The sequence below is a fragment of the Fistularia commersonii genome, chromosome 11, assembly GCF_037954325.1.
Source record: "Fistularia commersonii isolate RoL2024-O1a breed Wild chromosome 11, RoL_Fcom_v1.0, whole genome shotgun sequence".
Classification (NCBI taxonomy): Eukaryota; Metazoa; Chordata; class Actinopteri; order Syngnathiformes; family Fistulariidae; genus Fistularia; species Fistularia commersonii.
In genome coordinates, this window is record NC_141294.1 from 13905805 (window position 1) to 13933338 (window position 27534).

At 35.4% G+C, this 27534-nt stretch overlaps 2 protein-coding genes across 13 annotated transcripts in view; one reads left to right on the forward strand and one right to left on the reverse strand.

Moving 5' to 3' along the window:
- Positions 1-20021, forward strand: part of fhod3b (formin homology 2 domain containing 3b) — a 134030-nt gene extending 114009 nt beyond the window's left edge. For 6 of the 9 annotated variants that reach the window (XM_086155083.1, XM_086155084.1, XM_086155088.1 and 3 more), the window contains 7 exons: positions 149-310; positions 392-582; positions 659-851; positions 1327-1350; positions 3640-3826; positions 15978-16139; positions 16226-20021. In XM_086155083.1, the coding sequence (XP_086011209.1) occupies positions 149-310; positions 392-582; positions 659-851; positions 1327-1350; positions 3640-3826; positions 15978-16139; positions 16226-16308 (1002 nt within the window). In that variant the 3' untranslated portion in view covers positions 16309-20021. The remainder of the gene's footprint in view (positions 1-148; positions 311-391; positions 583-658; positions 852-1326; positions 1351-3639; positions 3827-15977; positions 16140-16225) is intronic. The other 3 variants (XM_086155092.1, XM_086155085.1, XM_086155091.1) reach the window with 3 other exon arrangements.
- On the reverse strand, positions 18335-27324 carry LOC147229580 (retinoic acid receptor RXR-beta-A-like). 4 transcript variants are annotated; one of them, XM_086155106.1, is made up of 12 exons: positions 27132-27324; positions 25865-26055; positions 24810-24963; positions 24452-24631; positions 24011-24055; positions 22161-22321; positions 21885-22014; positions 20620-20746; positions 20486-20527; positions 20313-20404; positions 20105-20210; positions 18335-20019 (listed from the first exon to the last, which is right to left on the reverse strand). In XM_086155106.1, the coding sequence occupies exons 2-12, from the start codon at positions 26000-26002 to the stop codon at positions 19872-19874; spliced, it is 1323 nt and encodes a 440-aa protein (XP_086011232.1). In that variant the 5' UTR covers positions 26003-26055; positions 27132-27324; the 3' UTR covers positions 18335-19871. The 4 variants fall into 4 exon arrangements, with proteins under 4 accessions (XP_086011232.1, XP_086011233.1, XP_086011234.1 ...); XM_086155107.1 differs by having other exon boundaries at positions 27141-27297; XM_086155108.1 differs by lacking the exon at positions 24011-24055.
- Positions 27325-27534: the final 210 nt, after the last annotated feature.

Genomic DNA, 27534 nt, shown 5'->3' on the forward strand with positions numbered 1-27534 from the left:
TTTGCGATAATGGCGGCCTAATGAATGCCCATATCTGCTCGGCGGCTCCGGGGAGGAAATACGCCGCAATTTTGGGGCTTTTGATTGTTCCTCTCAGACGGCGGTTTCCTGAACGTGTGTGTGTGTGTGTGTGTGTGTTCATCTATAGGCTAAGGGCTTCGAGCTGAGCTACCTAGAGAAGGTCCCGGAGGTGAAGGACACGGTCCACAAGCAGTCGCTGCTGCACCACGCCTGCTCCATCGTGGTGGAGAAGTTCCCGGACAGCACCGATCTGTACTCGGAGATCGGAGCCGTCACGCGCTTGACGAAGGTGGGTTTCGCTCGCGCCGCCGCCGCCGCCGCCGTGACGGGTCTCCGGCGCCGGGCTGAGAGCGCGTTGTGTTCCTCCCAGGTGGACTTCGACCAGCTGCAGGACAACCTGGCCCAGATGGAGCGGCGGTGCAAGGCGTCGTGGGACCACCTCAAGGTCATCGCCAAGCACGAGATGAAACCGGCCCTGAAGCAGAAGATGTCCGACTTCCTGAAGGACTGCGCGGAGAGGATCATCATCCTGAAGATCGTTCACCGGCGAATCATCAACAGGTCGGCCGTTCTTCGCCCTCTGAGCGGCTCCGGCGTTCCCCGGGCCTCCCGGTGACCGCCGTCCTCGCTCCCGCAGGTTCCACGCCTTCCTGCTGTTCCTGGGCCACCCGGTGTACGCCGTGCGCGAGGTCAGCATCCACCGTTTCAGCAAGATCCTCAGCGAGTTCGCCCTGGAGTACCGCACCACCAGGGAGCGCGTCCTGCAGCAGAAGCAGAAGAGGGCCAACCACCGGGAGAGGAACAAGACCAGGGGGAAGATGATCACGGATGTAAGCGCCTCCGAGGAACGCCGGATATTTGTGCCGACCTCAGCTCTTACTCGTGGTGAAAGTTCAAACCTCTGGGCCTTCCTGAAGGCCCCGCCGGTGTCCAAGCCTCATTTCCCCGAGGTCAAGCTCATTTCCCCGGGGAAAATAGGCTTTTTGTCTCATTTCGGAAGGGATTTGACGTGGAGCCGTGGAGGCCGGAGACCAGCCCGCCGCTTCTTTCCAGGAGCTGAAATCCTGTCCAAAAAAATGATTTACCTGTTCACATATTCTAGAAGATATCAGAAAATAAAATAACATATCATAAGGTGAGGTGAAGTAACTTTAAATAAAATTTAATGAGATGAAAATGGATAAAATAAGGTTTCACAAAAGATAAAAACAAGATAAAAATATTTAGATATTAAAATATTCAGCCACCAAACCTGCCAGCAGGCGTGATTCCTGGGACATCTAACCTTCTCTCTCTTTTCTGTAGAGTGACGATGACGATGACAGCGAGGTACGGCCAGGAGTGTGTGTGTGTGTGTGTGTGTGTGTGTGTGTGTGTGTGTGTGCATGTATGTAATCTTTTGCTTACGTTGGAATGGTAAGGTAAAATAAAACAAAAAAAAGGTTTTTTTATAAAAAGGTCAAATAAAAAAAGGAAAAAAATAAATGAAGAGATAAGACAAAAATTAAATGTTAAAATAAGGTTAAAAACAGATGAAACTTGGTAAAATAAAACAGGTTCATGGAAAACAGAAAAAGGTAAGAACGAGATTTAAAAAAGGTCAAATAAGAAAATGCAAGACAAAACAATGTAAAATAATAAAACAATTAATGCAAAAAATAGAAAAATTGGATGAAACAAGGTGAAATAAAACAGGATAATGGAAAAAAAAAGCTAAAAACGTGATTCAAAACAGGATAAAATAATGAAATGCAAGACAGCAATGTAAAATAATTAAAAAAAATGAAAAACTAAGAAAGAAGAATTAATTAAAAAAGGAAGACAACAAAATAAATAAAGGAAAAAAGTGGCGTAAAATAAAACGAGATTTAAAAATGTAAAATAAGAAAAAGCAAGACAAAACTATGTAAAATAATAAGAAAGTATTAATGAAAAATAAGCAAAAATTAACCAAAAAATAAGAAAACTAAAATGATAAAATAAGAAAAAAAAAACAGATGAAACAAGGTAAAATAAAAAAGGGGAATGGAAAACAAAAGAGGGTAAAAACATGATTTTAGACACGATAAAATAAGAAAATGCATGACAAAACAATGTGAAAAGAAGAAAAAAATATAATGAAAAAATTAGTAAAAAATTAATGAAAAAGAATGATAATAAGACAAAATATAGATGAAACAAAGTAAAATAAAACAGGATATTGGAAAACAAAAGAAGGAAAAAAACGAGATTTAAACAAGGTAAAATAAGAAAAAATAACAAAAGAAAACAGGGTAATGCAAAACAAAAAAGGTACAAACATGATTTAAAAAAAAATGTCAAATAAGAAAAAGAAAAACAAAATAATGTAAAATAATGTAAAATAAAATAAATGCATAAAATAAAAAAAGGCAAAAATTAGAAAAAAAATACATGAAATGAAGTAATATAAAACAGCATATGTAAAACAAAATAAGGTAAAAATATGATTTAAAACAAGATAAAAAAAAGAACATGCAAGACAAAACAAAGTAAAATAAGAAAAATAAATTAGATAAAATAAACTAAAAAATACGAAAAAATAGATGAAATAAGTTAAAACAAAAGAGGGTAACGGAAAACAAAAGAAGGTAAAAATATTATTTTAAAGAAGATAAAAATATGAAATGTAAGACAAAATGATGGAAAATCAGAAAAAAAATAATAAAAAAATAAGAAAATAATAACTGAAAAAAAAGTAGGTAAAATAAAAACAAGATAATGGAAAACAAAAGAAGGTTAAAACAAGATTAAAAATAGGTCAAATAAGAAAAAGCGATGATGACAGCACAGCGTGTGTGTGTGTTGTGTGTGTCTCTGTTGTGTGTGCATGTTAATCTTTTGCTAACATTGGAATGGTACGGTAAAATAAGTCAAAACAACATTTAAAAAATGGTTAAATAAGAAAAGCAAGACAAAACAATGCAAACTGAAAAGAAAGAAATTCAAACAGAAAAATAAGAAAAAGTGAAGATGACGATGTCAGCGAAGTACGCGAAGGAGTGTGTGTGTGTGTGTGTGTGTGTGTGTGTGTGTGCATGTTAATCTTTTGCTAACATTGGAATGGTATGTCAAAATAAGCCGAAACAAGATTTAAAAAATTTGAAACACAAGACAAGACAAAGTTAAATAAAAAAAAAAAAATGAAAAATTGGATAAAACAAAGTCAAATAAATGTAAAACAGTAAAATAAAAAAAGCGAGGATGACGATGACAGCGAAGTACAGGAAGGAGTGTGTGTGTGTGTTTGTGTGTGTTTGTGTGTGTGCATGTTAATCTTTTGCTAACATTGGAATGGTACGTCAAAATAAGCCAAAACAAGATTTTAAAAAATAGAAACACAAGACAAAACAATATTAAATTAAAAAAAAAAAATGAAAAAAATAGATAAAACAAAGTCAAATAAATGTAAAACAATAAAATATGAAAAAGCGTGGATGACGATGACAGCGTGGTTTGGGCAAGAGTGTGTGTGTGTGCTAACATTGGAATGGACCGGCGTGTGAATTATCGCCTCTGGGCGCGAGGAAGGACCCGAGTGAACGGCGTGTGTTTTCAGTCCAGAAAGTGTGTCACCGACCGTCGTCCTCGTCTCCGCAGAACGGTAAATTTGGCGGCGCCCCGGCCGACGCGCACGAGAGCCAGCCTCAGGGTATCCAGTACGCCGAGGACGCCGCCGAGCACGAGAACATGAAGGCGGTGCTGAAGGGCAGCCCGCGCGGCGCCGAGAGCTCGCCGTCCACCATCCCCGGCCTGCGGACCAGGACCAGGGCCGGGAGCGGCAAAGGTCAGCGCCGTCGACACCTCGCATCTTCGCAGATCCAAACATGCAGATCCGTTTCACATGCTTTTTAGAAATGAAAACAATGGGATCAGATGAGGGAAAACAAGCCGGATCAGACCGGCTGGTGCAAGGGGAAGCAAGATCGGATAAGATGAGATAAGATAGAGAAAATGACAAGTTGAAAGAAGAAAAAATAAAACGAAATTAAACGAGCATTTGGTGTTTAATTTTGTTTTTCGTATTTTACAACGTTTGTCTTGCTTTTTCATATTTTAACCTATTTTTATCTTGTTTTTAATTTTTTTTATTTTACATTATCCTGGTTTACTTTCTCACTTATTATTTTCATTTTATTTTTCTGATTTTGCATATTTTTCTCTTGCCTTTTCTTATTTTACCTTTTTTTAAAACGTGTGTGACTTCTTTCACATTATCCATTTTTTACTTGGTTTTATCTATTTTCTTTCTTATTTTTTTTCTCATTTTATTTTTACTGTCTAATTTAACATTGCTTCGTCTTGCTATTTCTTATCTAACCTTTTTTAATATTGTTTTAACCTTTTTTCTTTTTTACATTTTCCTGTTTTTACATTAACCTTGTTTTATCTATATTTTTCAGATTTTCATTTTTTTCTATTACATTGTTTTGTTTACATTGGATTGCATTTATTGATTTTTTCTTATTTTACCTTTTTCTAAATCTTCTTTTGACTTATTTTACCTTATATTATCTTACATGATCCTGTTCTATCTCGCTTTATACAATTTTTGTCTTACTTTTTCAATTTTTTTCTTGTTTAATTTTTCACTTTTTTTATATTGTTTTGTGTTTCTTTTTCTTATTATACTTTTTTTTTAATTCTTGTTTAGAAATATTTTACTTTTTTTTGTTTTTTAAAATTCTTTTAACCTCCTGTTTTTTTCTTTATTTTTCGATTTGATTATTTTTTCTTATTTTAATTGTTTTCTTGCTTTTTTAATTTACCTTTTTAAATATCTTTTTGTCTTATTTTACCTCATATCAATGGTTTTCCAATTTATTTACTTTATCTTGTAAAATCAAAGAAATTAAAAAAGGATGAAATAAGTAAATGAGTAAATTTAGACAAAATAAGAAAAGCAGGACAATACAATGTAAAATATAAAAAACAAGATTACATAAGAAAAAGGACAAAACTTGGTCCAAAAAAACCCAATTACATAAGAAAAAACAAACAAACAACAAAGTCAAGACTTAAAATAAGAGATAAGATTAGTCACTGGATTTCAACAATAGATGTGGAAAGCATTGACTTTAGCGTCTATAAAAATAGATTGGTGTGGAGACATTATGTATAATATACAAATATATACATATATATGTATATACATACATATATATTTGTGTGTGTGTGTGTGTGTATACATATATCTTCTTGTCCTCCTCAACCTTCTCCATCTAACCCTATTCTCAGTATCCTCTCTCAAACCAACTGACTACATCCTTTTTCACTGAATTCATAAATCTTCTCTTTCTTCCACTGGTCTTCCAATCCCAACATCAGTCTACCAATATTTTCATTATAACTATATATATATACAAATATGTAGCTATGCATAAATATACGTCATGCGTATGTATATATAAATATATATAAATATAAATATATAAAAGTTTATGTGTCAGTATATATGTATGATAATGTTCATATATGTATGTATATATATTCATGTAAACACATATATACAATAATATAAACATCTGTATATTTGCATATCTGTGTGTATATATGTAACTATTAATGTATGAATATAGTTATATAGAAAACTATGTATATAAATGTGTTTAAGGAAATATATATAACAATATACATATATACGTATAAATATACGTATACATCCATTAATATATATACTAATAAAAATAAATATATGCATAGGTAGAAAGAATATATTGGTAGACATATGTATATACATATACAGACACACACACACACATATATATGGACATATTAAGGTATTATATATGTGTATACAGACAAACATATATACTAGAATATATGTATGAATATAAATATATACATGTGTAAATCTATATATCTATAGTATATATGTTTGTAAATAAATGTATTTATAGATATATATACATCTATACATTTGGTTATATCCACAACGCTATCTATACGTATATATATACCTACAGTCATGTGTATATGTATGTATGTACATACATATAGACATGTATAAGGATGACTACCCATGTCTAATTATACATACGTATGTATGGATGTATGTGTATTTATTTGTGTAAAGATTTATACAAATATATATGTAGATGTGTATATTTGCTTATATATATAGTGATTACTTCAGTAGACGGATGCTGTGTTCTTAAGTATTTAAACATATATATGAATTTAGATCCAATTAATATATATATATATATACAAGTTGTACATGAAAATATAAATATCTACACATTAGATGTATGTAAATATATATATATCCGTGTGTGTATTCATATCCATTTGTATTACTGTATTTAAATTATGTAAATATGTTTAATATATTTGTGTACATATTATATTATATTACATATACATATTATAAACGGTAAAATATATGTATATACATATATATATGAAGAATGAATGTATATAATTAACGTATATACATACATTTTTCTATTAATGTAATGTTTATCAATGTAACTATGTATTTATAGAAATGTATGGACATATAGATGTAAATATATGTGTATACAAATACAAATACAAATAATGTATATAAAATTTATATTTATGTATAAATACAAATGTACATTTACAATATGCGCATACGTTTATGTATCCTTTTATACATATATGTGTACATAAAGACATTAAACTATATGTATATATGTCAAGTTTATATTTATGGTATATAAATATAGTATAGTATATGTAGTAGGTATACATATATACATATATGTATACGTATACACGTATACACACACATATCCATACACACACACATATATATATATATATCCAAAAGAGGGCCTTTTTCGGTATAAGCCCATTTTTATTCTTATAGGCCGCGCAATTCTTTGCACACTCATTGTTGAAAAAAATCTATATATAAAATCTCTATAAAAAATAAATAAATATACACATATATATATATATATATATATATATATATATATGTATTTTTACAAATGTAAATATCGGTCTATTTATGTATAATATCTACCTATATAAATATGTGTATGTATACACACACATATTCTTACAAATGAAAAATATATATGTTACTATATACATTTACATATGTATATGTAAACTGTATGTATTCGTGTATATATTTATACACATATACATACATAGGTATACACATCAAATATACACATATATACATAAATAAACAAGTATAATAATATATCTTGATTTGGATATACTTGGGTTTATGTATTTATATACATATATAAATACAAACATTTTTATACATAGTTATACATAAATAATGTTAAAAAATATATATAGATATACATGTCTATATATGTACGAATCAATATATGTCTACATGTTTAAATATATACTCAAAGAGGGACATTTTTACATACACACACATACAAAATACATATGTATATATATTTATATATCATTATATAGGTGTGTTTATAAAAATGTATGTATATATATGTATATATATACATATATAAATGTATATGTGTGTGAATATATATATAACTGATATATATATATATTACTTATATATATATAAATTTGATCATTGATTGTTGAAAATTGTTTATATGTTTATTCACACATATATATCTCATTATACACATTTATATATGTATATACGTATCTGCATATGTATACAATTTTATATGTATACATATGTACATATATGTAAACATATTTAAATGTGTACATATAAATACATATATATATGTATTATATACAAATACAAATACGTAAATGTGTCAAAATTCACATATATACATATATATACACATGAATGAACCTATATGTATATACATATATATACATACACAAATACATATATATTTGCATTCATATAAGTATATGTATGTATATTTATATATATGCATTAATGTTTGTTTGTATATATTTAAAGGTTATATATTATAAATGACTTATATATATATAGCTTTGCACATCCGTTGTTGAAAAAACACATATATGTTTATTCAAAAATATATACCTATGCATACATATATATATAAATATATATATATATATATATATAAGCATACTTATCAATATAAAATTTTGTACAGATAAAACGAAACATATATAAATATGTCTATGTATATACATATGTACATATAATATAATTTACATATGTAAATGAACAGTTCAACATGTCCATAAATGTATATTTATAAATGATGAAGCATTTATGCTTACATATGTATATAGACACATACATACATATCCTTGTACACAAAAGTATTTGTACATTTGTACATAGATACATGCACATAAAAACATGTGTATATGCATATTTACTTACATATAAATGTATACATGATATATTCATATACATAAAAATAAGTGTTGGTGTATCAATATATATATATATAAATGATATATATGAATATATTCATGTTTATTCATATATATATGTATGTATTATGTATATATATAGATACTGTATATATGTGTATCTGTTTATATATATACATACACACATATGAATACATATGTATACATATATATATACATTTATATAAATATATATGTGTAATTTTAAATATATACTTATGCATGTTTATATATGTTTATATATATGTATATAACTTTATGTATACAACTTTTATGAATACAACTTTGCACATGCATTGTTGTAATAACACATGTAGATATATTCACACATTTATACTTATATATACACACATATATCTCTATATATTTTCAGGCATAATGATTCATATGCTGTAAAAGTTAAATATGTATATCTGCATAAATACATATATATATGATATAAATATATATATATATACATGTAGAAATAAAAATATAAAATATTAATTTTGTATACATACGTATATATATATAATATATATTCATACGTGTACATATACACCTGTATGAATGTAAATTTACATTTCAACGTGTGTTTATCTGCATATATGTATTTAAACATATATACGCATATATGTATACGTATATGTTTATACCAATATATATATGTGTAAATTTATACATATATACTTGCACACATAAACATATCTATATTCATGTTTACTAACAAATGTATATATACATACTTATATATTCCTATTCATAATTGAATGTATTTGTATATATATAGACACACAAATACATATGTACATATACATATTTTATATATAGGCGTGTCAATAGCTGTATGTTTATATATACATGTATATATATGTGTATGTATATATATGTGTATCTTTGTAAATATATGTACATGCACACACATAAATACATATGTATATATATTGACATTTATATAAGTATATATGTGTGTGTATATATATATATATGTATGTAAATACATATGTATTTGTGTGTTTTCTATACATACATAACTTACATATATAAAACTTCACACACCCATTTTTGGAAAAAAGAAATATATATATATTTGCTGCATATATGTATATTCACACATATATAGGTACATATTTACACAGATATATGTATATATAAAACTGTATTTATTTATTCATATATACAAATAAATGGATAAATATTTTTATCAAATTGACAAATCTACATGTCCATGAATGTTTATTTATAAATGATATATATGAAGCATATATGCTTACATATGTATATAGACACATACATACATATCCTTGTACACAAAATATTTGTCCATGGATACATGCACATAAAAACTTGTGTATATGCATATTTACTTAAATATATATATATACATGGATATATTCATATACATAAAAATATGTGGTTTTGTATCTATATATATATATACATGTTATATGAATATATTTATGTTAATTCATATATATATACTTTTGTATTATGTACGTATATGGATACTGTATATACGTGTATCGTTTATATATATACATACATACAAAAGAATATATATGTATGCATGTATACATTTATATAAATATATATGTGTAATTTATATGTATACTTATGCATGTATATATATATGTATATAACTTTTTGTATACTACTTTTATACATATAACTTTGCACATGCATTATTGTAATAACGCATATAGATATATTCACACATTTATACTTATATATACAAATATATATATGTATATATATATATATATTTAGGCATAATGATTCATATACTGTATACCATTATATAAATATATATAATATATGTGTAATATGTATATCTGCATAAATACATATGTACATATGATATTAATATATATATATATATATATATATATATACATGTACAAATAAAAATATAGAAATATTACTTTGTAAACATATGTATATATATATAATACATATATTCATACATGAACATATACACCTGTATGGATGTAAATGTACATTTCAACATGTGTTTATCTGCATATATGTATTAAAACATATATAGACACATATGTGTATACATATATGTCTATACACATATACATGTGTACATTTATACATATATACTTGGCCTTACATAAATATATATATATATTAGCATATGTATTATATTTAGATATGCATACATAAATGTTTCAACACATATATAGACGTCTATATACATATACATGAATATATACACACACACAAATACATAGGTGTATATATATGTACATATGTATTTGTGTGTGTATATATACACATAGGCATGTATATACCTATACGTATATATGTGTATCTTTGTACATGCACACACATAAAGACATATGTATATATATTGACATTTTTGTAAGTATATATGTGTGTGTGTGTTTATATACATGTATATAAATACATATGTATTTGTGTGTTTTATATACACACATAACTTACACCCATATATAACTTCGCACAAATATATATAGAAATATATATATGTTGTAAACATGTATATTCACACATATTCGTATATATTTACATATATATGTATATGTAAAACTGTATTTATATTTTTATATATACAAATAAATGGTTATATGTACATATATATATACATTTGTTTATATGTATATAACTATATATACATGTGCAAGTAAAGATGCATACATATATATACACTCATATATCATATATATTATAATTGTACACACACGTATATGCATATATGTAGACATGTACATATAAACCTCTATATATGAAAATGTACATATCGCCATGTCTATATATGTTTATTTATAAATGATATACATAAGTGTAGATGTTTTTATATGTATATATGTATGCATACACATAATGTGTCTTTGTATGTCTGTATAAATATATATTCGTACAATTATACAAATATATATGCATCTATAAAGATTGATGTATACGTATTTACTTACATATGTATATAAATATATATATATGGATATCCATAAATATATGTATTTATGTGTGTCCATTTATATATAAATGTCATATATAACATGTTTATGTTTCTGTGTTTATAAAATGAATATGTACGTATATAAATACGTTAATGTATCCACATTTATGTAAATATACGTATATATATATATATCTATAAATCAGAGACACACATATACATGTACATATATTTTATTATATATACATATATAATCTTTATATATGCACATACCTATATGGCTATACGTGTGTCGGTGTATGTATATACACATACACACATATAAATACATATGTATACATATTTACATTTATATGGATAAACGTGTGTGTGTGTACATATACATATATGAATGTGTTTATATATTTCAATGCGTATACATTTGAATGAATATTTTGATATGTATATATGTATATTCATATGTAAATACGGATAAATATATATATTTTATGTAAATATAAATACAAATAAAAATGTATACATGCATATATACTTATATATGAAATATTTATATTTTTACACATACCTTATTTATATATATATATAAACAAAAATTTGTATACAAACATGTATATTCATAAATGATATATTCAAATACATATGTGTGTATACATATATACATATACATTTCTATTTGTGTTCATTTATACATATACACTTGAACATATAAAAATGTATATATAGATGTTTACTTATACATGTATATAATAACATGTTTATATGTTCCTAAACATTAATATTTGTATTTGTATCTATACATATAAAAGTGTTCATCTTTATATATTTACATATGTATTATATACAGATAGTCATGAATGAATATATCAACGTATATACAGACATTTCTATAAATATACGTCTATATCTATACACACACATTTACATATGTATATATGTACATAAGCATGTATATACCTATATGTATATATGTGTGTCTATGTAAATATATACATGCAAATAAATATATATGTATATATATTTACATATATATATATAAATGTTTATATATATACATATATATATATATAAATATACATGTATTTGTGTGTATATTCCTAAGTTTATACATGTATATAAAACTATATTGAAAACACATATATGTATATTCACACATATGTGTATGCATACACACATATGTATGTATATGTAGGCATTCTTATCCACATATATAAAAGTCTGTATTTATTTATTTTAACATATGTACAAATATATGGATACATATGTAAATATGTATATGTATATATATTTGTATATAATTTATATACATGTACGAATATATCGATATATAGATACATATAAAGATATATATATGAATATTTCTATTTGCATACATACGTATAGTGAATATATATACAAACATGTACATAAAACATGTATATATATGTAAATGTACAAATCAACATGTCTATATATATATATAGATATAAATCATATATATAAGTGTACATATGTTTATATCTGTATATATATATATATATGAAGACATATACACATATGCGTCCTCATATGTCTATACACATATATATTTGTGCATTTATACATATATACAAGCATATTAAAATTGCACATATATGTATTTACTTACATATGCATATATATACGAATATATTCAAATATATAAATATATGTATTTATGTGTATCTTTTATAGTCAAATGTTATATATCAGTGTATATATGTTTATATGTTTATACACATACATATTTTGTACATTTATACATATAGTGAATATATCAACACATATATACTTCTTATAACAAATATATATAGTCAGACACACATTCATAACATAATAGACATATATGTAAATATACACATATATACACATACGTGTATACATATATGTCCATACCCATCTGTATGTGTGCAGTCATACAAATATACTGTGCATGCACATACAAACATACATATTTACTTACATATATATAATATACATTTACATATATACATGGTTTATTCATATGCATACATGTATGTATATATATTCTTATGAATAATGTTTATATATATACTTATATATTATGTACATCAATACCTACCTGAATATATCATATATACATATGTATTATTTTACACACATATATACGTATTGTAAGTCGTATTGTAAATATTGTAAGTCGCTTTGGATAAAAGCGTCTGCCAAATGCAATGTAATGTTATGTAAAATGTGTTTGTATATATAGTTGCACATGTATGTTTGTAAATACAGACATACATAACAATACATATATATGTTTTTATGTATACATATATTCATAAACATATAAACATGTATTTATCTCAACATATATATACATACATGATATGTATGTATGATGGTATATATATATATTATTTATATATGTTTATATATTCATATATGTATAAATACATATGTGTATGAATGTATATACATATGTGTATACATATACACACATACATATATATGAATGTTAAATTATATGTGTATATATGTTTATAATTGTATGTATATCCATATACATGTGTCGATGTATACACATACATATATACACCTATACATATATATTCATATATGTGTATATATACATATATATTTATATGAACATATACATGAGGGAATATATATGTCTCTTTTTTAACAATGGATGGGCAAAGTTTATACCTGAGCTTATAAAAATAGAGTTGAACACTGAAAGGTCTCCTCTGTGAATCGAACCAGGTATCTCCTGGCTGGGAGACAGGAAACCCACCACTGTACTATACAGACAGCTCCTCATCAAGTATACAATCAATGAATTCAACACCACAACTCCCCTTTTGAAGCGTCTCTTGGGTACTTTATCTTTCCATTTCACAAGTGAGATGGAAATATCTCACCTGGTTAGTTCTCCATTCTCCCAGCAAGGAGATTCCTTTAATTCTCAAAGTATATGCGTATATTTATGTATGAATATATATCCAGTATCCATCTACTAATATAGTTTCGAAATGTATATGCATGTATGTTATATGTATTGATCATGTATGAGATCAACAGATATCTGTATGGTGCAGTGGTTAGTGCCCTCGTCAAAGTCAAAACTTTGCACATCCATATATGGTTTCATTCATATATAGTCACTTATATATATTTTCATATGTATGTTCATATCTATATAAATGTATATTTGTGTGCATATATGCACATGTATACATATATACACATATATGTATATATAAACATAAATGTAAAAACATGTATCTAAATATAACATTTTATATATGTATGTGTGTATGTACATACATACACATATGTATATACGTATTGATATACACATATACACACATGTGCCTATGCACATATATGAGTATATAGATATATCCACGTATACATGTATGCATAAACACATATGTGTGTATATGTATATACATATGTGTATATATGTATACACAAACATACGTATGCACATATTTATACATTATGTAAATATGTGTATATATATGTACACACATATATACGTTGATATGTATATATGTACATAATACATATATATATAAATAACACATTTATATATAACATTTATAAATAAATATATGTATATTTATGTACACCTAATATATATAATATATATAATATGTATTATGTATATGAATAAATCCATGTATATATATACATATGTAAATAAATATGTATATATACACATTTATATGTGCATGTATATATGTATAAATGTACACATACATATGTGTATAGTATAGATATAGACATATATACCCATGTTGATATGTACATTTACATATATAAATGTTTATATGCACGTATACATATACACATGTATACGTGTATATGTATACATAGAGATATGTATACATATCTTAGTATATATGTACGTATAGATGTTCATTTGTACATGTATATATATTTATATACATATGTATATACATATGTTTATACATTTACATAAGTATACATATATGGATAAGTATGCCTATATATACATATATATGTGTGTATGTATGGGTATATATGTGTGAACCTCCATATGTGTTTTTTCAACAATGAATGTGCAGTCATATACATGCTATAGAAATATATATATATATATATATATATATATATACACACACATATACATTGGTATTTATGTTGTGTATGTATATATACACATACAGATATACATATAGGTATATACATAAGAATAAGAATAAGAATAAGAACAACTTTATTAATCCCGAAGGAAATTGCAGTGCCAGAGTTACAGAATATAAAACAGTAATAAATAATAAAAGAAAGGCAGAATTAGAAATAAAAATAAACTATAAACTATAAGTGTTTCAGTGAAACTATAAAGTGTCTTAGTAAGCAGTGATAAAACTATAAGTGTCTTAGTAACAAGTGAGGTAAGGAGTGCACAATAGTATGATAGGAGGGAACATTATAGTGTAGCAGTTATGAGATGAGATGAAATATTGCACAGTGTAGCTGTTATGAGATGAAATATTGCAGTTTCTGAATATTGCACAGAAATGAGATATTATTGCACATTTTTGTTTGTTTTTAAGTTTAAGTTTAATACATGTATATATGTGTACATATATATGTCCATATTCACATATATATTTCCACTTGTAGATATGTATACATATATACATCTCACTTACCTCTGACTTCCCTCCTGGCTGCTGACTACTGTATTCAGACTATCTGACGTTGCCGTTTCCCTCGACCTCCGCAGTGCGCGTCCCGCCGTGGTGCGCGGCCGCCGACGACCCGGCCAACTGCGCGGAGGACACGGCCGACGAGATCATGGAGAGGATCGTCCGCTCGGCGACTCAGGGGCCGAGCCAGCGGACGCAGCCCCGGGAGAGGAGGCGCTCCAGGGCTAACCGAAAATCACGTGAGTGGCGTACGAACGCCTGACATTTGCGTCCACGTAAAACCCGACCTGACCTCTTCTGGTTTTGTGCGTTTGTGTGCGTGCAGTGAGAAGGACACTGAAAAACGGTCTGACCAGCGAGGAGGCCCACGCCCTGGGCCTGAACGGCGGCTCCGAGATGCAGGTGTGAGCCTGGAGAGGCGAGGTCCGGAAGCCCGTCCGCTGCCCACATCTGCTCCGCCCCGCCGATGAGTTGATCTCATCTTTCACACGTTCCTCGATCACCGTTTGACGTCAAGCTACCATCACTTTTGCTTTTCGTTTTTCTCTCCGACTCGCGGGCTTCCGGAAGGAGACTGGATTCAGAGTCGCGGGCTTTCTTCAAACCACTAAGCTTTTGCTATTGGCCGGGTCAGCGCTTTCCATCTCCAACGCTCAGCGGATGTGAAGACCTGGTGGTGGGCGAGGGGGCGATTTTTATTTTCTTTAATTATTAAAGGCTTATCGGCTGTGGCCTTCAGCGCAGGAGGACGCAGACGCCGACACTCGACCCTCGCCTCGTGTTCCGTCACTTTTCCACGACGCCTCCAAGGACATCTGATCCGCTGGGTCTGCGAGCAGGGGGTCCTTCTCTTAAATACTACTGTGGTACTTTATTTTTTGAAAACTCACGTCGCTCGAGAAGGTGCTGGAAATCAAGGAACCGGTGCACTGGATGTAAAGGTCGGGGTTCTCGGTGGAACGTGAAGGCCCCGACTGTGACGAGCCACTCTTTGACGTCTCGACGGTTTCTTTCACGGTTCACCAGCAGTTCGGCAGTAGCGCGGCTTCCTTCTCGACGCCGGGCGAAGCAGAAGACGCGGCCAAGAGGGAGGACGTCGTGTTTTCTTTTAGCTTGAAGAAAAATAAGATTTGCGTTATCTGCCACGGGGGAGGGGAGGGACAGTTGGGGCGAACCCCCCTCCGGTCCGGGGGTTTACCTTGTCGGAAGCGCGAGCTGCACATTTCAAGAGTGCCTTTTTCAGACCGTTATTTATTGAGACGTTTTCAGGGACACACACGCGCACACACTCGAGGGGAAACGGGACGAGGAGCGGTCGCCGTTCGTCAGCTGTGATTTAAGTCTTCGCCGGTGTTTCCGAACTCGTCCTGACAGTTAAGAAGTTTTATTTTCCATGTCGTCGTCTCGGATCGAGTACTTTGTTTTGAAGATAGCGTGATAGTATTTATGACAGTGGGACTGGTCGTGCACATTGAGCTGTATCCTGTTGCCTTACCGCAAGAACACGCTCGAGCGGAAGTCTCCGTGAAACACGTGTTCGCGTCTGAGCTTGTGAATGTTGACTGAAGGGAGAGCGAGGAGCCTGCAGGCTGAGCACCGCCTTCATTTGCGCCGCTAATTTGGGGTAAAAAAAATTTTAAAAAAATAAAAAATCACAACATGCAAAATCGTCACTGTGATGGAAACATAGCCATTGACAAAAAAAAAAGAGAATCCTCCATGACGTCATGACGAAGCTACAGCGCCAGCAGTCCTTTCTTATTTTATTTTTTTTTGAGAATTTACTGAAGACTATTCAGCACCTTAGATCCAATGTGTAGCATGCAAACTTCTAGATGAAGTACGACAAAAATTGTTGGAGGACGGGGGTTATTTGTTACCAAGATTGTACTGTTTTAATCAAACACAAAATAGATGTGTGTGATAATAATAATAATAATAATAATAATAATAATAATGTAGGGCAATGCTGTAATATGATCTACATGTCATGACCTTATGTTCTTGTTTGTTCGCTCCCTGTGTGGAATAGTGTATTATAGACTGAAAGCAGTATTATTCTAAACATTATTTAAGCAAAACCAGCCACGGATGGTTTCGAGAAAAAGCTCTCACTTCTGTTCAGATACCACGGGAGCATGTTGATTCTCAGAGTGACAATAAAGCTTTTTACTTCACGGCCTGTTAAGTGAAACAATGTGGTGAAAACACCAAGCCTCCAGATTCACTGTGCGCGCACACACACACACACACACACACACCTGCCTGTGCCATGACGTCCATGTGAAACTTGGGGACACCAAGTGTTGTTCAGCCAAGGCTTCTGTTGCATCTGTGCAAAATAAAAAAACAAACAAACAAACAAAAAAAGGCAGCAAAAACAAATATGACAAACTTCCATTAAAAAGGAAAAAGACTCGGAAACAACAAAGGGTTATTTTTGTGTCATCTTTCAATTGTATTTGTTTACTTTGAAAACAATTTTCTTCTGGGTGGGGGGAGGGAAAAAAAAAACCTGAAACGGTGCTTCTTTTTCAGTCCACACGACCCATGCTTCGAGTTACTTTCTTTTCAAGGGCATCTGGAGGTCCATCACGCAGACCTTTGCTGGTCATCTTTTTCTTTTTTTTTTTTTTTTTTTAATTCATAATTCTTATACATCCGCAGGTGTGTTATGGATCCAAGTGTGTTTATGATGATTTGCTTTTAATAAATTGCAGAGACATTACAACCAACGAGACAGCTACCGAGGAAAGGGAGGAAAAGGTGGGAAGTACAATGGAGCATTAAAAAAAAAAAAAAGGCAATAAAAATAAAACTCAGCTGAAACACTGTCAGCAAATCCAGTGCAACCCAAGACGTGTTCGGCTTAAACCAGCTGAAGAAGAGGGCACATAGTAAGAATGACAATTTGCATCCCCTGATCATAATTCAAATTTCTCAATATACACTTTCCCTGAAACAATTACTTTTGCACAGTACCGTAGAATTGTATAGATAAATTACAAAATGGAGTATTCCCTTTCCACCAGACACGATTTACTTTGTAAAACCCCTGAATGACTGAAAGGCAGAAAGCTCTTAGGAAAAATTTACATTTTTATATTGCTACATTTTTTATTTTTTTTTTCAAACAAAGATTAACAAAGGGATTTCTTTCATTTTTTGCATATTTTTCTTAGGTTTGCCGTTTGGTGCGCAACTGCATCGATAAAGTCGAATTTCCTCTCCAAGGATCGACCAAACGTTTGGGGGGACGGGACGGGGGGGACGGGACGGGGGGGCAGCTAGAAATAGTACATAGCAAGAGTGCAGTGCAGTCGAATTGTGAACCACAAAGTGATTGGATTTAGAAAATGGCAGAGAAGTAAAGAACGCTAGCTAGTCGAAGGGGGTTCGTCTGGGGTCGCGGGGTGACTTAAGATTTCATCTTCAGCAATAGATACGAGTAAACCCCCCACCCCCACCTCCCGCCGCTGGATGCTCGGGACTCCGCACGCCGTTTGGAGCTGTCTTGAATAAGAAACCATACAAAAAAGAAGACTGTGTCTCCGTTTCACGCTCACCATCCAGGCTGCCTTCCGTTTAAAAATAGATCATAGTTTTAGGGATCGACTGAAGCTTGATGTCGGAGGTGTCTAAAAAGCTTATATAAAATCGTATACCCAAATTAGAGCTCCTGTGAGGGAAATATGTAAATGTTACATTTTTTTTTCTTTCTTTTTTTAAAAATACTTCTTTCAATCATAGTTACTTGTGAAGTTATTTCAACGTATAGCACCAGCTTGTAGATCATGCCAAGCCTTGGGTTTGGTCTTAAAAGCGAATCCGCGCCGCACTGAAGCAGTGCCGCCCAGACGGCGGTGAGACAAACTGACAAATCTTCAAAAAACTTAAAGTGCCACTCCAGTCCCACTCCAGCTTCCCAGACTTCAGCTATCTAAACCTAACCACAGTACACAATTTCCTATCTAAGACAACTGATGGGGAGCTTCAAGCATTTCCATGAGGAAAGTGTCAATAGGTGTGTCACCGATCAGCTTAAAGAAGAACAGGTGCTCCAAGCACTTCAAGCCAATGGATCGCAGTGCTGGCAGTCGAAGGAGGAGCTTGGCAAACCTGCAAAGGGAGGACGGGGTTCGGATCAGCGTCGCCAGGCAGGCCGAGGTCCCGAGGACGGCGGCGGCGGCGGCGGCACGTTTACCTTCCCTGCTGCTCCGGGTACTTTTGTTTGCAGTAGGCTTCCAATGATGCATAGACCTTTTCTCGAAGGAGCTCCACCTCACTGGTGTTGGACAGCCCTTTAGCATCTGACAGAAACAACAACAAAAAAAAAAAAAGAAGTCGTTTTCTCTCCGCGTCCAGACGACCCGAGGACAAACCCCGTGTTTCTGAGCGTCTCGGCGAGTCACCTGGGTTGAAGAGGACGATGGCTCGGAGGCAGCCCAGCTCGATCTTGTCCATTTGCATATCTCTCATTTTATTGACGAGCTCGGTGAGAACCCTGAAGCACAAGGAGGACGAGGGCTTTCATATCGGGAGGTTCTGAGATGCGACACCGACGGAGCGCGGAGGGTTAAATTACCTGTCAAATATGGCACCAACCTCTGCGCTCTGTACACTCTCCCTGCAAACACGTGAGATTACCAGACGGTTACCGAGATGGCGCGACACACGAGAGGGAGAATGTTGCCGCCGGCGCCACGAACGCCGAGATACCTGTCGAAAATGGCTCCGACTCCCGCGCTGTGAGCGTTGTCACGCTGCAGCTCGGAGGCCAGCAGCACGCCGTCTTTCAGGGCAATGGAGCGGTGGGAGAAGGAAGCGATGAGGAGCTCGTTCCAGCCTGAGAGGGCGAGAGGGAGGGGGATGAACACCGCTGGGCAGGGTCGCCACGGAGACGCCACTGGAGAAGTTTGCGATGGGAAGGGTGAACACCATCGCAACCGACCGCGTCGAGGATCAATGGCTGTCTGGAGATTACCACGCAGCTGGGATGGCCTAACACTGCTGATGCACGCGATAATCTGCGGGGATTATCGGCGGCTGCTTGAGAAAGCGTCACTCTTGACGTTGGAACTGGTCGAGTGTTGTTTATCTAAGCCTTTGAGACGCCGGCTCTCAGGTTATAGTCGAGGGAAGATCAGGCCCCGTCTATCGGGACAGAAGAACGCAGATTCACGCTTTGCATGCTGCACGTTGTCGCCGCTGAAGCCTTCTCTCACTCGTGGAAAGGCTGTGGCGGCAAAAGAAGTGTTTCCCGTCGCTGTTCTGCTTCAGAAACGCGGCATAGTTGACCGAGCTCATTCGAAGCAGATGGCGGTCGGCCTCCGGGCACCGGCCAACGTGAGCGAGGCTTCGTCGGAGAGATAAAGTGTCTGCGCTCGGAGCTGGAGGCTCGCCGACAGTGGAAACATCTGTCATTTTTACATCAAAGCAATGAAAAAGGCCCTGAATCACGGCTCTCCCAGGTAAAACATTAGACAGGAGAATGCGGTTACAGATTTATGCGGCCGGTGGACTTTCTGCGGAGCTGAGAGGGACGTTTCGCATAACTGCAGGTGTTCTTTTTCCCTCCAGAGTCAAAGTGAAAAGTCTAAAGGGCTGAATCTCAATCAAGCGAGCACATTGAGCCTCCCACGTCCCGCTGCAAACCCACGCCAGAAGTCCAGACAGCCTCGCGCTTCTGACGGAGCTCCAGAACAAAGGAGGGAGGACGAGTGATGTTTGCGGCGCTAAATATCTTTTTGTCTAAAGACATTTTCATTTTGACGTATAAATCAAGCACCATTATTCTTTTCCCCTTGAACGTTCTCGGCTCTCCATGTCTCTCCAGCCTGCAGATGTTCCGAGCAGCACACATCGATCACGACGATGCGGATCCTGTTTCAACGAGGGCGTGTCGTCATTCCTCGCCTCAAGATTTTACCCCTGGACTGAACGCGCGGCGCAGACCCCGGACTAGAACCGCCGCGGGTTCGTACCTGCACGCAGCAGGATGACCTGGTCATCCAGGGGCAGCTCGCAGAAATGCGGGATCCTCTTGGCCCACTCCACCAAGGCAAACAGCTGCTTGTCCGCGGTCTGGCAGATGTTGGTGACGGCATCATGGGGCTGCAAAAAGAGAACACAAGGATCCGCTGTCACTGAGACTCACACAGACGGTCCTTCCTTGGCAGACAACACATTGTTTATTCCACTAAGCAAGTCCAAACAGTCCTAATTCCTCTTTCTTGACTGCTGCCATCCGAGGCGCTTACTGAGTTTCCCGCAGAGCCTCCGTCTGAGTGAAGCTCCGTCTTCTGCTCCACGGCGGTTTCAGCCTCCAAGATCTTCTCCACTGGCATCTCCTCGTTAATTCCGACGCTGAATTCCAACTCGCCCTCGCGCTCCCGGTTCCTCTGGCGCTCCTCCTGCACCGCTGCAGAACAGACAGATGCATGAAATTACCCGAAAAAAAAACCCTTGACAGGTCTGTGATATGATGCAATCTGTCAGCCTTCTTGTGGTCTGTTCTTACATTAAGAGATGATTTTAAAAGCCTGTGTGCTCAGAAATGAAGGCAGCGACAAATACAGATCCAAAATCTTGCCTCGTGTTGATGCGTAATGGATTTCTTACGAAAAAGATATTTCGAGTTAACGCAAACTCACAGTTTCATTCGACCGGTTTAACCATCGCCCCTCGGACACAAACGTCAATATTGATTTCTACGTCCGAGGCGTCGCAAGATGCTTTTACTTCAAGGGCTGCGAGATCGAACCACGAGCTCCTTACGGTCCAAACTAATGACCGCAATCATTATTTCCTAAAACGCGCAGACGAGAACACCTGTAAGAACGGTTCACCACTTCACAAAAAGTGAAATGATGAACCCGTGATGACATAAAGATAATGATTGTCAATGCGTGGGAACGACCAGCCAGGAGACTGAACATCTTGTCGAAGGACTTTAAAACTAAACAAATCCTAAAGTCTTGTACTTCTGTCAAAGTAACTACCGTGTATTTCAGATGGATCAGCTACGCGGTGAGGACTGATTCTGAGTAGACAGAATACAATCTTTCCAACCGCAGCACGTCCGTGTCTGAGGGAATCCGGTGAATCCCTCGGGCCGCGGACACGACACCGCACTAATCCCATTTTCAATCGCTTATGCAACGCCAGCCGGATTTAATGCCACAAATCCATCAGCACAGGTTGTTTGTTTGTGTTTGCCGGTTCCAATTTCCCAGGACGCGTCACAATGACACATGCCGGCCGGGCCCGCTCAAATTCAATCGACCGCTTTGAGCCCCCGGGTGCAGAAATCAGCCGAATGAGATGACACCGCAGCAGACGCTGCCCGCTGGCGTGCGTCGCTTCTCCCGCAGTAAACGGGCCTCGGATAGTCGCCCGTGAAGAACACAAAGCGACGTGGAAACCTCCCCTGTCTCTGAACCCGACCCCAGTGCTTTGTTGATGTAACTGACACCATGAGAGGTGAACGCAAGGCAAATGCATGAACGTCCTCCACACGCACTGTAGCAGCGGGGAATCCCCCGATGCTGCTCATCTGAAAAGAAGTTGCTGTGCCATATTTCTTTTAAACAACTAACCAGTTTTTAATATGCGACATGTCACCGGTTCATTATGAACACAAACTGTCTTTATGTGGAGAATATCTCTCAAAGGAATTTTTCATTTGTCCCTGCGGATTAGTCCCAACCTGCCCTGATACCCCTGGAGAAAAAAAACACGCACGCATGCACGCACGCACGCACACGCACACGCACACGCACACACGCACACACACACACAGTAAACACTGGGAGAAACAGAAGGGGTAAAGCAGAGGGAGATTATAGGAGCTACTAAGGGTGACATTGAGCTTTCAAAAAAAATCTTTTTAAATAAGGCAGATGCTGGACGGTGGTCACAAAATATACCTGGCCTGCTGTTATGTGGAGGAAATCGTGCACTGGGTGTGGCCACGTCCAAACCCAGGCAGGATTTTTCACACATACAGTGTATTTTCCTGTCAACAGTTGATGCATACCAAGTACAACAAGCTATGAAATCTACAGTCCGATAAAGTATCTTCATTATTTAGATGTCATAATCATCCTACCCTCATCTTTTCCATCTTCTTTTATCCACCTTACATGTTTGACCACTATTGAAAGATGGAGAAAGGGTAGAATTGGAGAAAATGAGGGGAAGAGATGGAGAGGGGTTAGTTGAATTAACCAGCCCCAGCACACCAGTCTCTACCCTTTTTTCAGATCTAATTAGCATCCACCTGCAGCTTTGATAGAAATACCGTTCTACTCTACGACACCAATTCCTGCAACCCGGCTAATGACTAAATACATTGCAAATAGTTGAAAATGTCACAAATAACGAATGCGTTAAACTGATCGGCCGCCGAAAATCGACGTGGGGAACCCGGAAGCCCGGAGGTCGTGTGCGATGGCTCTGTTTGGGTTTTCGGAGAAAACGACTTTATTGCAAAACGGGTCCCTACAACTTCCCGAGACGAACGAGGCTCGTGCAGCCTTGCGACGCCTACCTTCCCTCTTCATGCCCATGGCCAGGCACTTCTGGTAGCGGCAGTACTGGCAGCGATTGCGCTGGCGTTTGTCAACCAGGCACTCTTTGTTATCCCTGCAGGTATAGCTCAAGTCTTTGCGTACAGTCCGTTTAAAGAAACCTTTGCAGCCCTCGCAGCTGTACACTCCATAGTGCTTGCCTGTTGATGGCAAAAATGACAAAGTAGTACAGTTAGGGGCCAGTGGGGAAATGCAATCAGATAAAAACTTCGAGTGAAAACAAAATTGGCAGTCACAGAGCTCCATCCTCTTAAAATGTTTGAGAAATAATGCTAAAGGCATGCCACGGAGAAGGACCGTCCAAACTAATTCACTTACCAGAGGAACGATCTCCGCAAATGACACACAGGCGTTTCTGAGACAACATTATTCCAGGACTGTGAGCTGGCATGGGCCTGAGGCCAAACGGAGGTTTGACATCCTCTGAGCTGCTGATTGAATGCATCCCTGATATGGGTGCAGAGGAAATTATCTGGAAAAGAAATGCAAGCAAATATTACATTAGACACCGTAACTGAAGGAACAATTACAAAACCTCTGCAAGTTTGACTCGCCCCATAATTCGGGTATGGTAATAATAAAGGCTGGAATTGTGACTGGCGTGCATGCAAATGCCTTTGGCAAATTGTGCAAGTCAGATTTAAAAACCTCAACGAGGTCCGCCTGGGTTACACACAACAAAATAAGACGAAAAAAAGCAGCCTTCCTTCATGGGTCACCTCAGCACACATGGCGCAATCGGGCCTTCGCGGTTGCAATTAATGCCTGTGGATAATTTTATCTGGATGTGCCACTAAGTATTTGTCTCAACTACACTTTTTACACCACAGCAATACGACTGAATCGTTTGCGGATATCTCTTATTCACAAAGAGATGAAGAGCGGAAAAAACCTTGTTGGGCCACCAGTGCCACAAGAAAAACCTTCATTTCTGTTGGCATAACGACAGTCTCTCCCCGAGACAGAGAGCACTATACGTAATACAGAGGTCCCACATCTCCAATCATCCAAAAGACAATGAAAACTTTAATAAACGTTCCATCTGTTCTTTTTCAAGCAGAGAAACTTCATGGCAATCTGTGCAATGACAATGCATGCAAAGTGCACAAACACCAATTCCCCTGTACCGTGGTGCTACACATCCAACTATGCTGATCAGCTGACAAGTCTTTATTTCACAGCCTCACTATGTGAAAACGCAGAAAGACTTGTCCCATGATTGAAAATGTGTCACTCGTGCTAATGACTTCTGCCCCGCAGCGTTCTCTTTTTAACCCCCTCTACACAAACAACATGAACCTCAGAAAATAGATGCGGAAAAGGCATCCTACATTCAAAACGCAGTACGGCAAAGCGTAACGACGGCTAATTACCGGACTGTTGCTGATGGGTCCAAATCCCACAGGTGAGACCACCGGGGAGTTGAGCGAGGGGCTGATGACTGAGAACGGAGATCCGAGGATGTTGGTGGGGCTGTTGGAGGCTGAGCTGTTGGGCTGCTGTGAGGACATGGCTAGTAAACTACCCAATAGAGAGGATGGTGTCCCGCCTGAAGGATATCAATCTGAGGGTGATACAATGTAATATTAATAGCGCAATGTTTCCTGGCAAACCTCACGATGAACACAGTTCTTGCTAAATTAGCACGGACATGTTTTGTTTGTTGTTGTTGTTGCTGATGATGTTCATTCTACTCTAAGACAACTTACAAGGCATAGCGTCTAAAAAAAAAAGGGAATGAGCCAGCATTGGCAGCAAGTAGGCAAGACCGGGAGGGTCGTGAACATTGTTTTTAACCTTGTGCAAGAAAGCAAAAGATCAGCTATGCCCGCCTTGCATTCTATCCAAAATTAAATGTCTTTGATATTTATAGGCCATGCCAGTATCCGAGCCGGGTGTAATTTGACGACCGAAACATTGTGAGCCTGGGCCGCTGGTGATCTGAATCACACCTCAAATCTAACGGAAAAATAAACTTGCGAAACAGTCATTCTAAATGGATGCAATAACTGAGTTGGCGTAAAAACATTTATTTAAGATTAGTGAGTAAATGTTAGCTGGCGATGCGATACGTTACCCTCACGTTACACGTTCGCTTGGTCAATTTTGCGGACGTTACGCAGTAACGATAGCATTACTACATGACATTTATCATAAGTCGCGGGCTGCAGATAACGGCGAACGAGTTAGCACACACCGGTAGCCCAATATTTTTATATTTTAGAAGGATTTGTTACCAACCATATCAAAAGTAACGGCGTTTTCTCTCGGAAACGTTAGCTGCATAGCCAACACTCAGGCAGGCTAGCAACGTTAGCCAAACAGCTACTAGCTAACATTAGCTCGGGTACCGGAAAAAAATATCCAACAAAAAAACATTCAAACCGTTCCGTATCCGGCGTGATTGCTGATAGCAAATACGTCCAAATGTTTAAACAGCCATTAAGCGGCTACACAACAATTATCCGCGAATGTAGCGCGGTGTTATCTACATAGCGAAGATTAGCTCCGATAACTGCTAACCTAGCTAGCGCTGCGAGCGTTAGCTTAACGCAAATTCCACGTTGATAACATTAGCCGCCGCGGAGCGAGATGATAGCAAAATACTCAAAAGGTCGTTTCAAGGTTGCGTCGACTCACCAGACACACCTTCGACGCATTGTTGAAAACCTACGCCGCACCGATTGAAGCTCTCACACCGAGGCCGGACGAGAGGCGGACATTCAAAAGCAGTTTACTTCAACTTGACGCTGTTGTTGTTTACAGGCCATGGTGGCTCCGTGCCAACATCCCTTGAGCCAAAATGTCTCACGGGACCACCCTCACCAGCGCTGTCACATGACACCCCGCCGCGCGTGCATCCAAACGTTACGATTATTTTCATTTATTTTTAAATTTCTTTTTTTTTTTTTTTTTTTTGCAAAGCGTAATGGACACTTTTTTGGAAAACCAAAAAAAAGGAAGAAAAAAATAGTAACGGCGTTGTCTTTAAGGGGGAGGAGGTGGTGGCTGCGCCAAAATACTTTCCGGATTGTAATTTCGT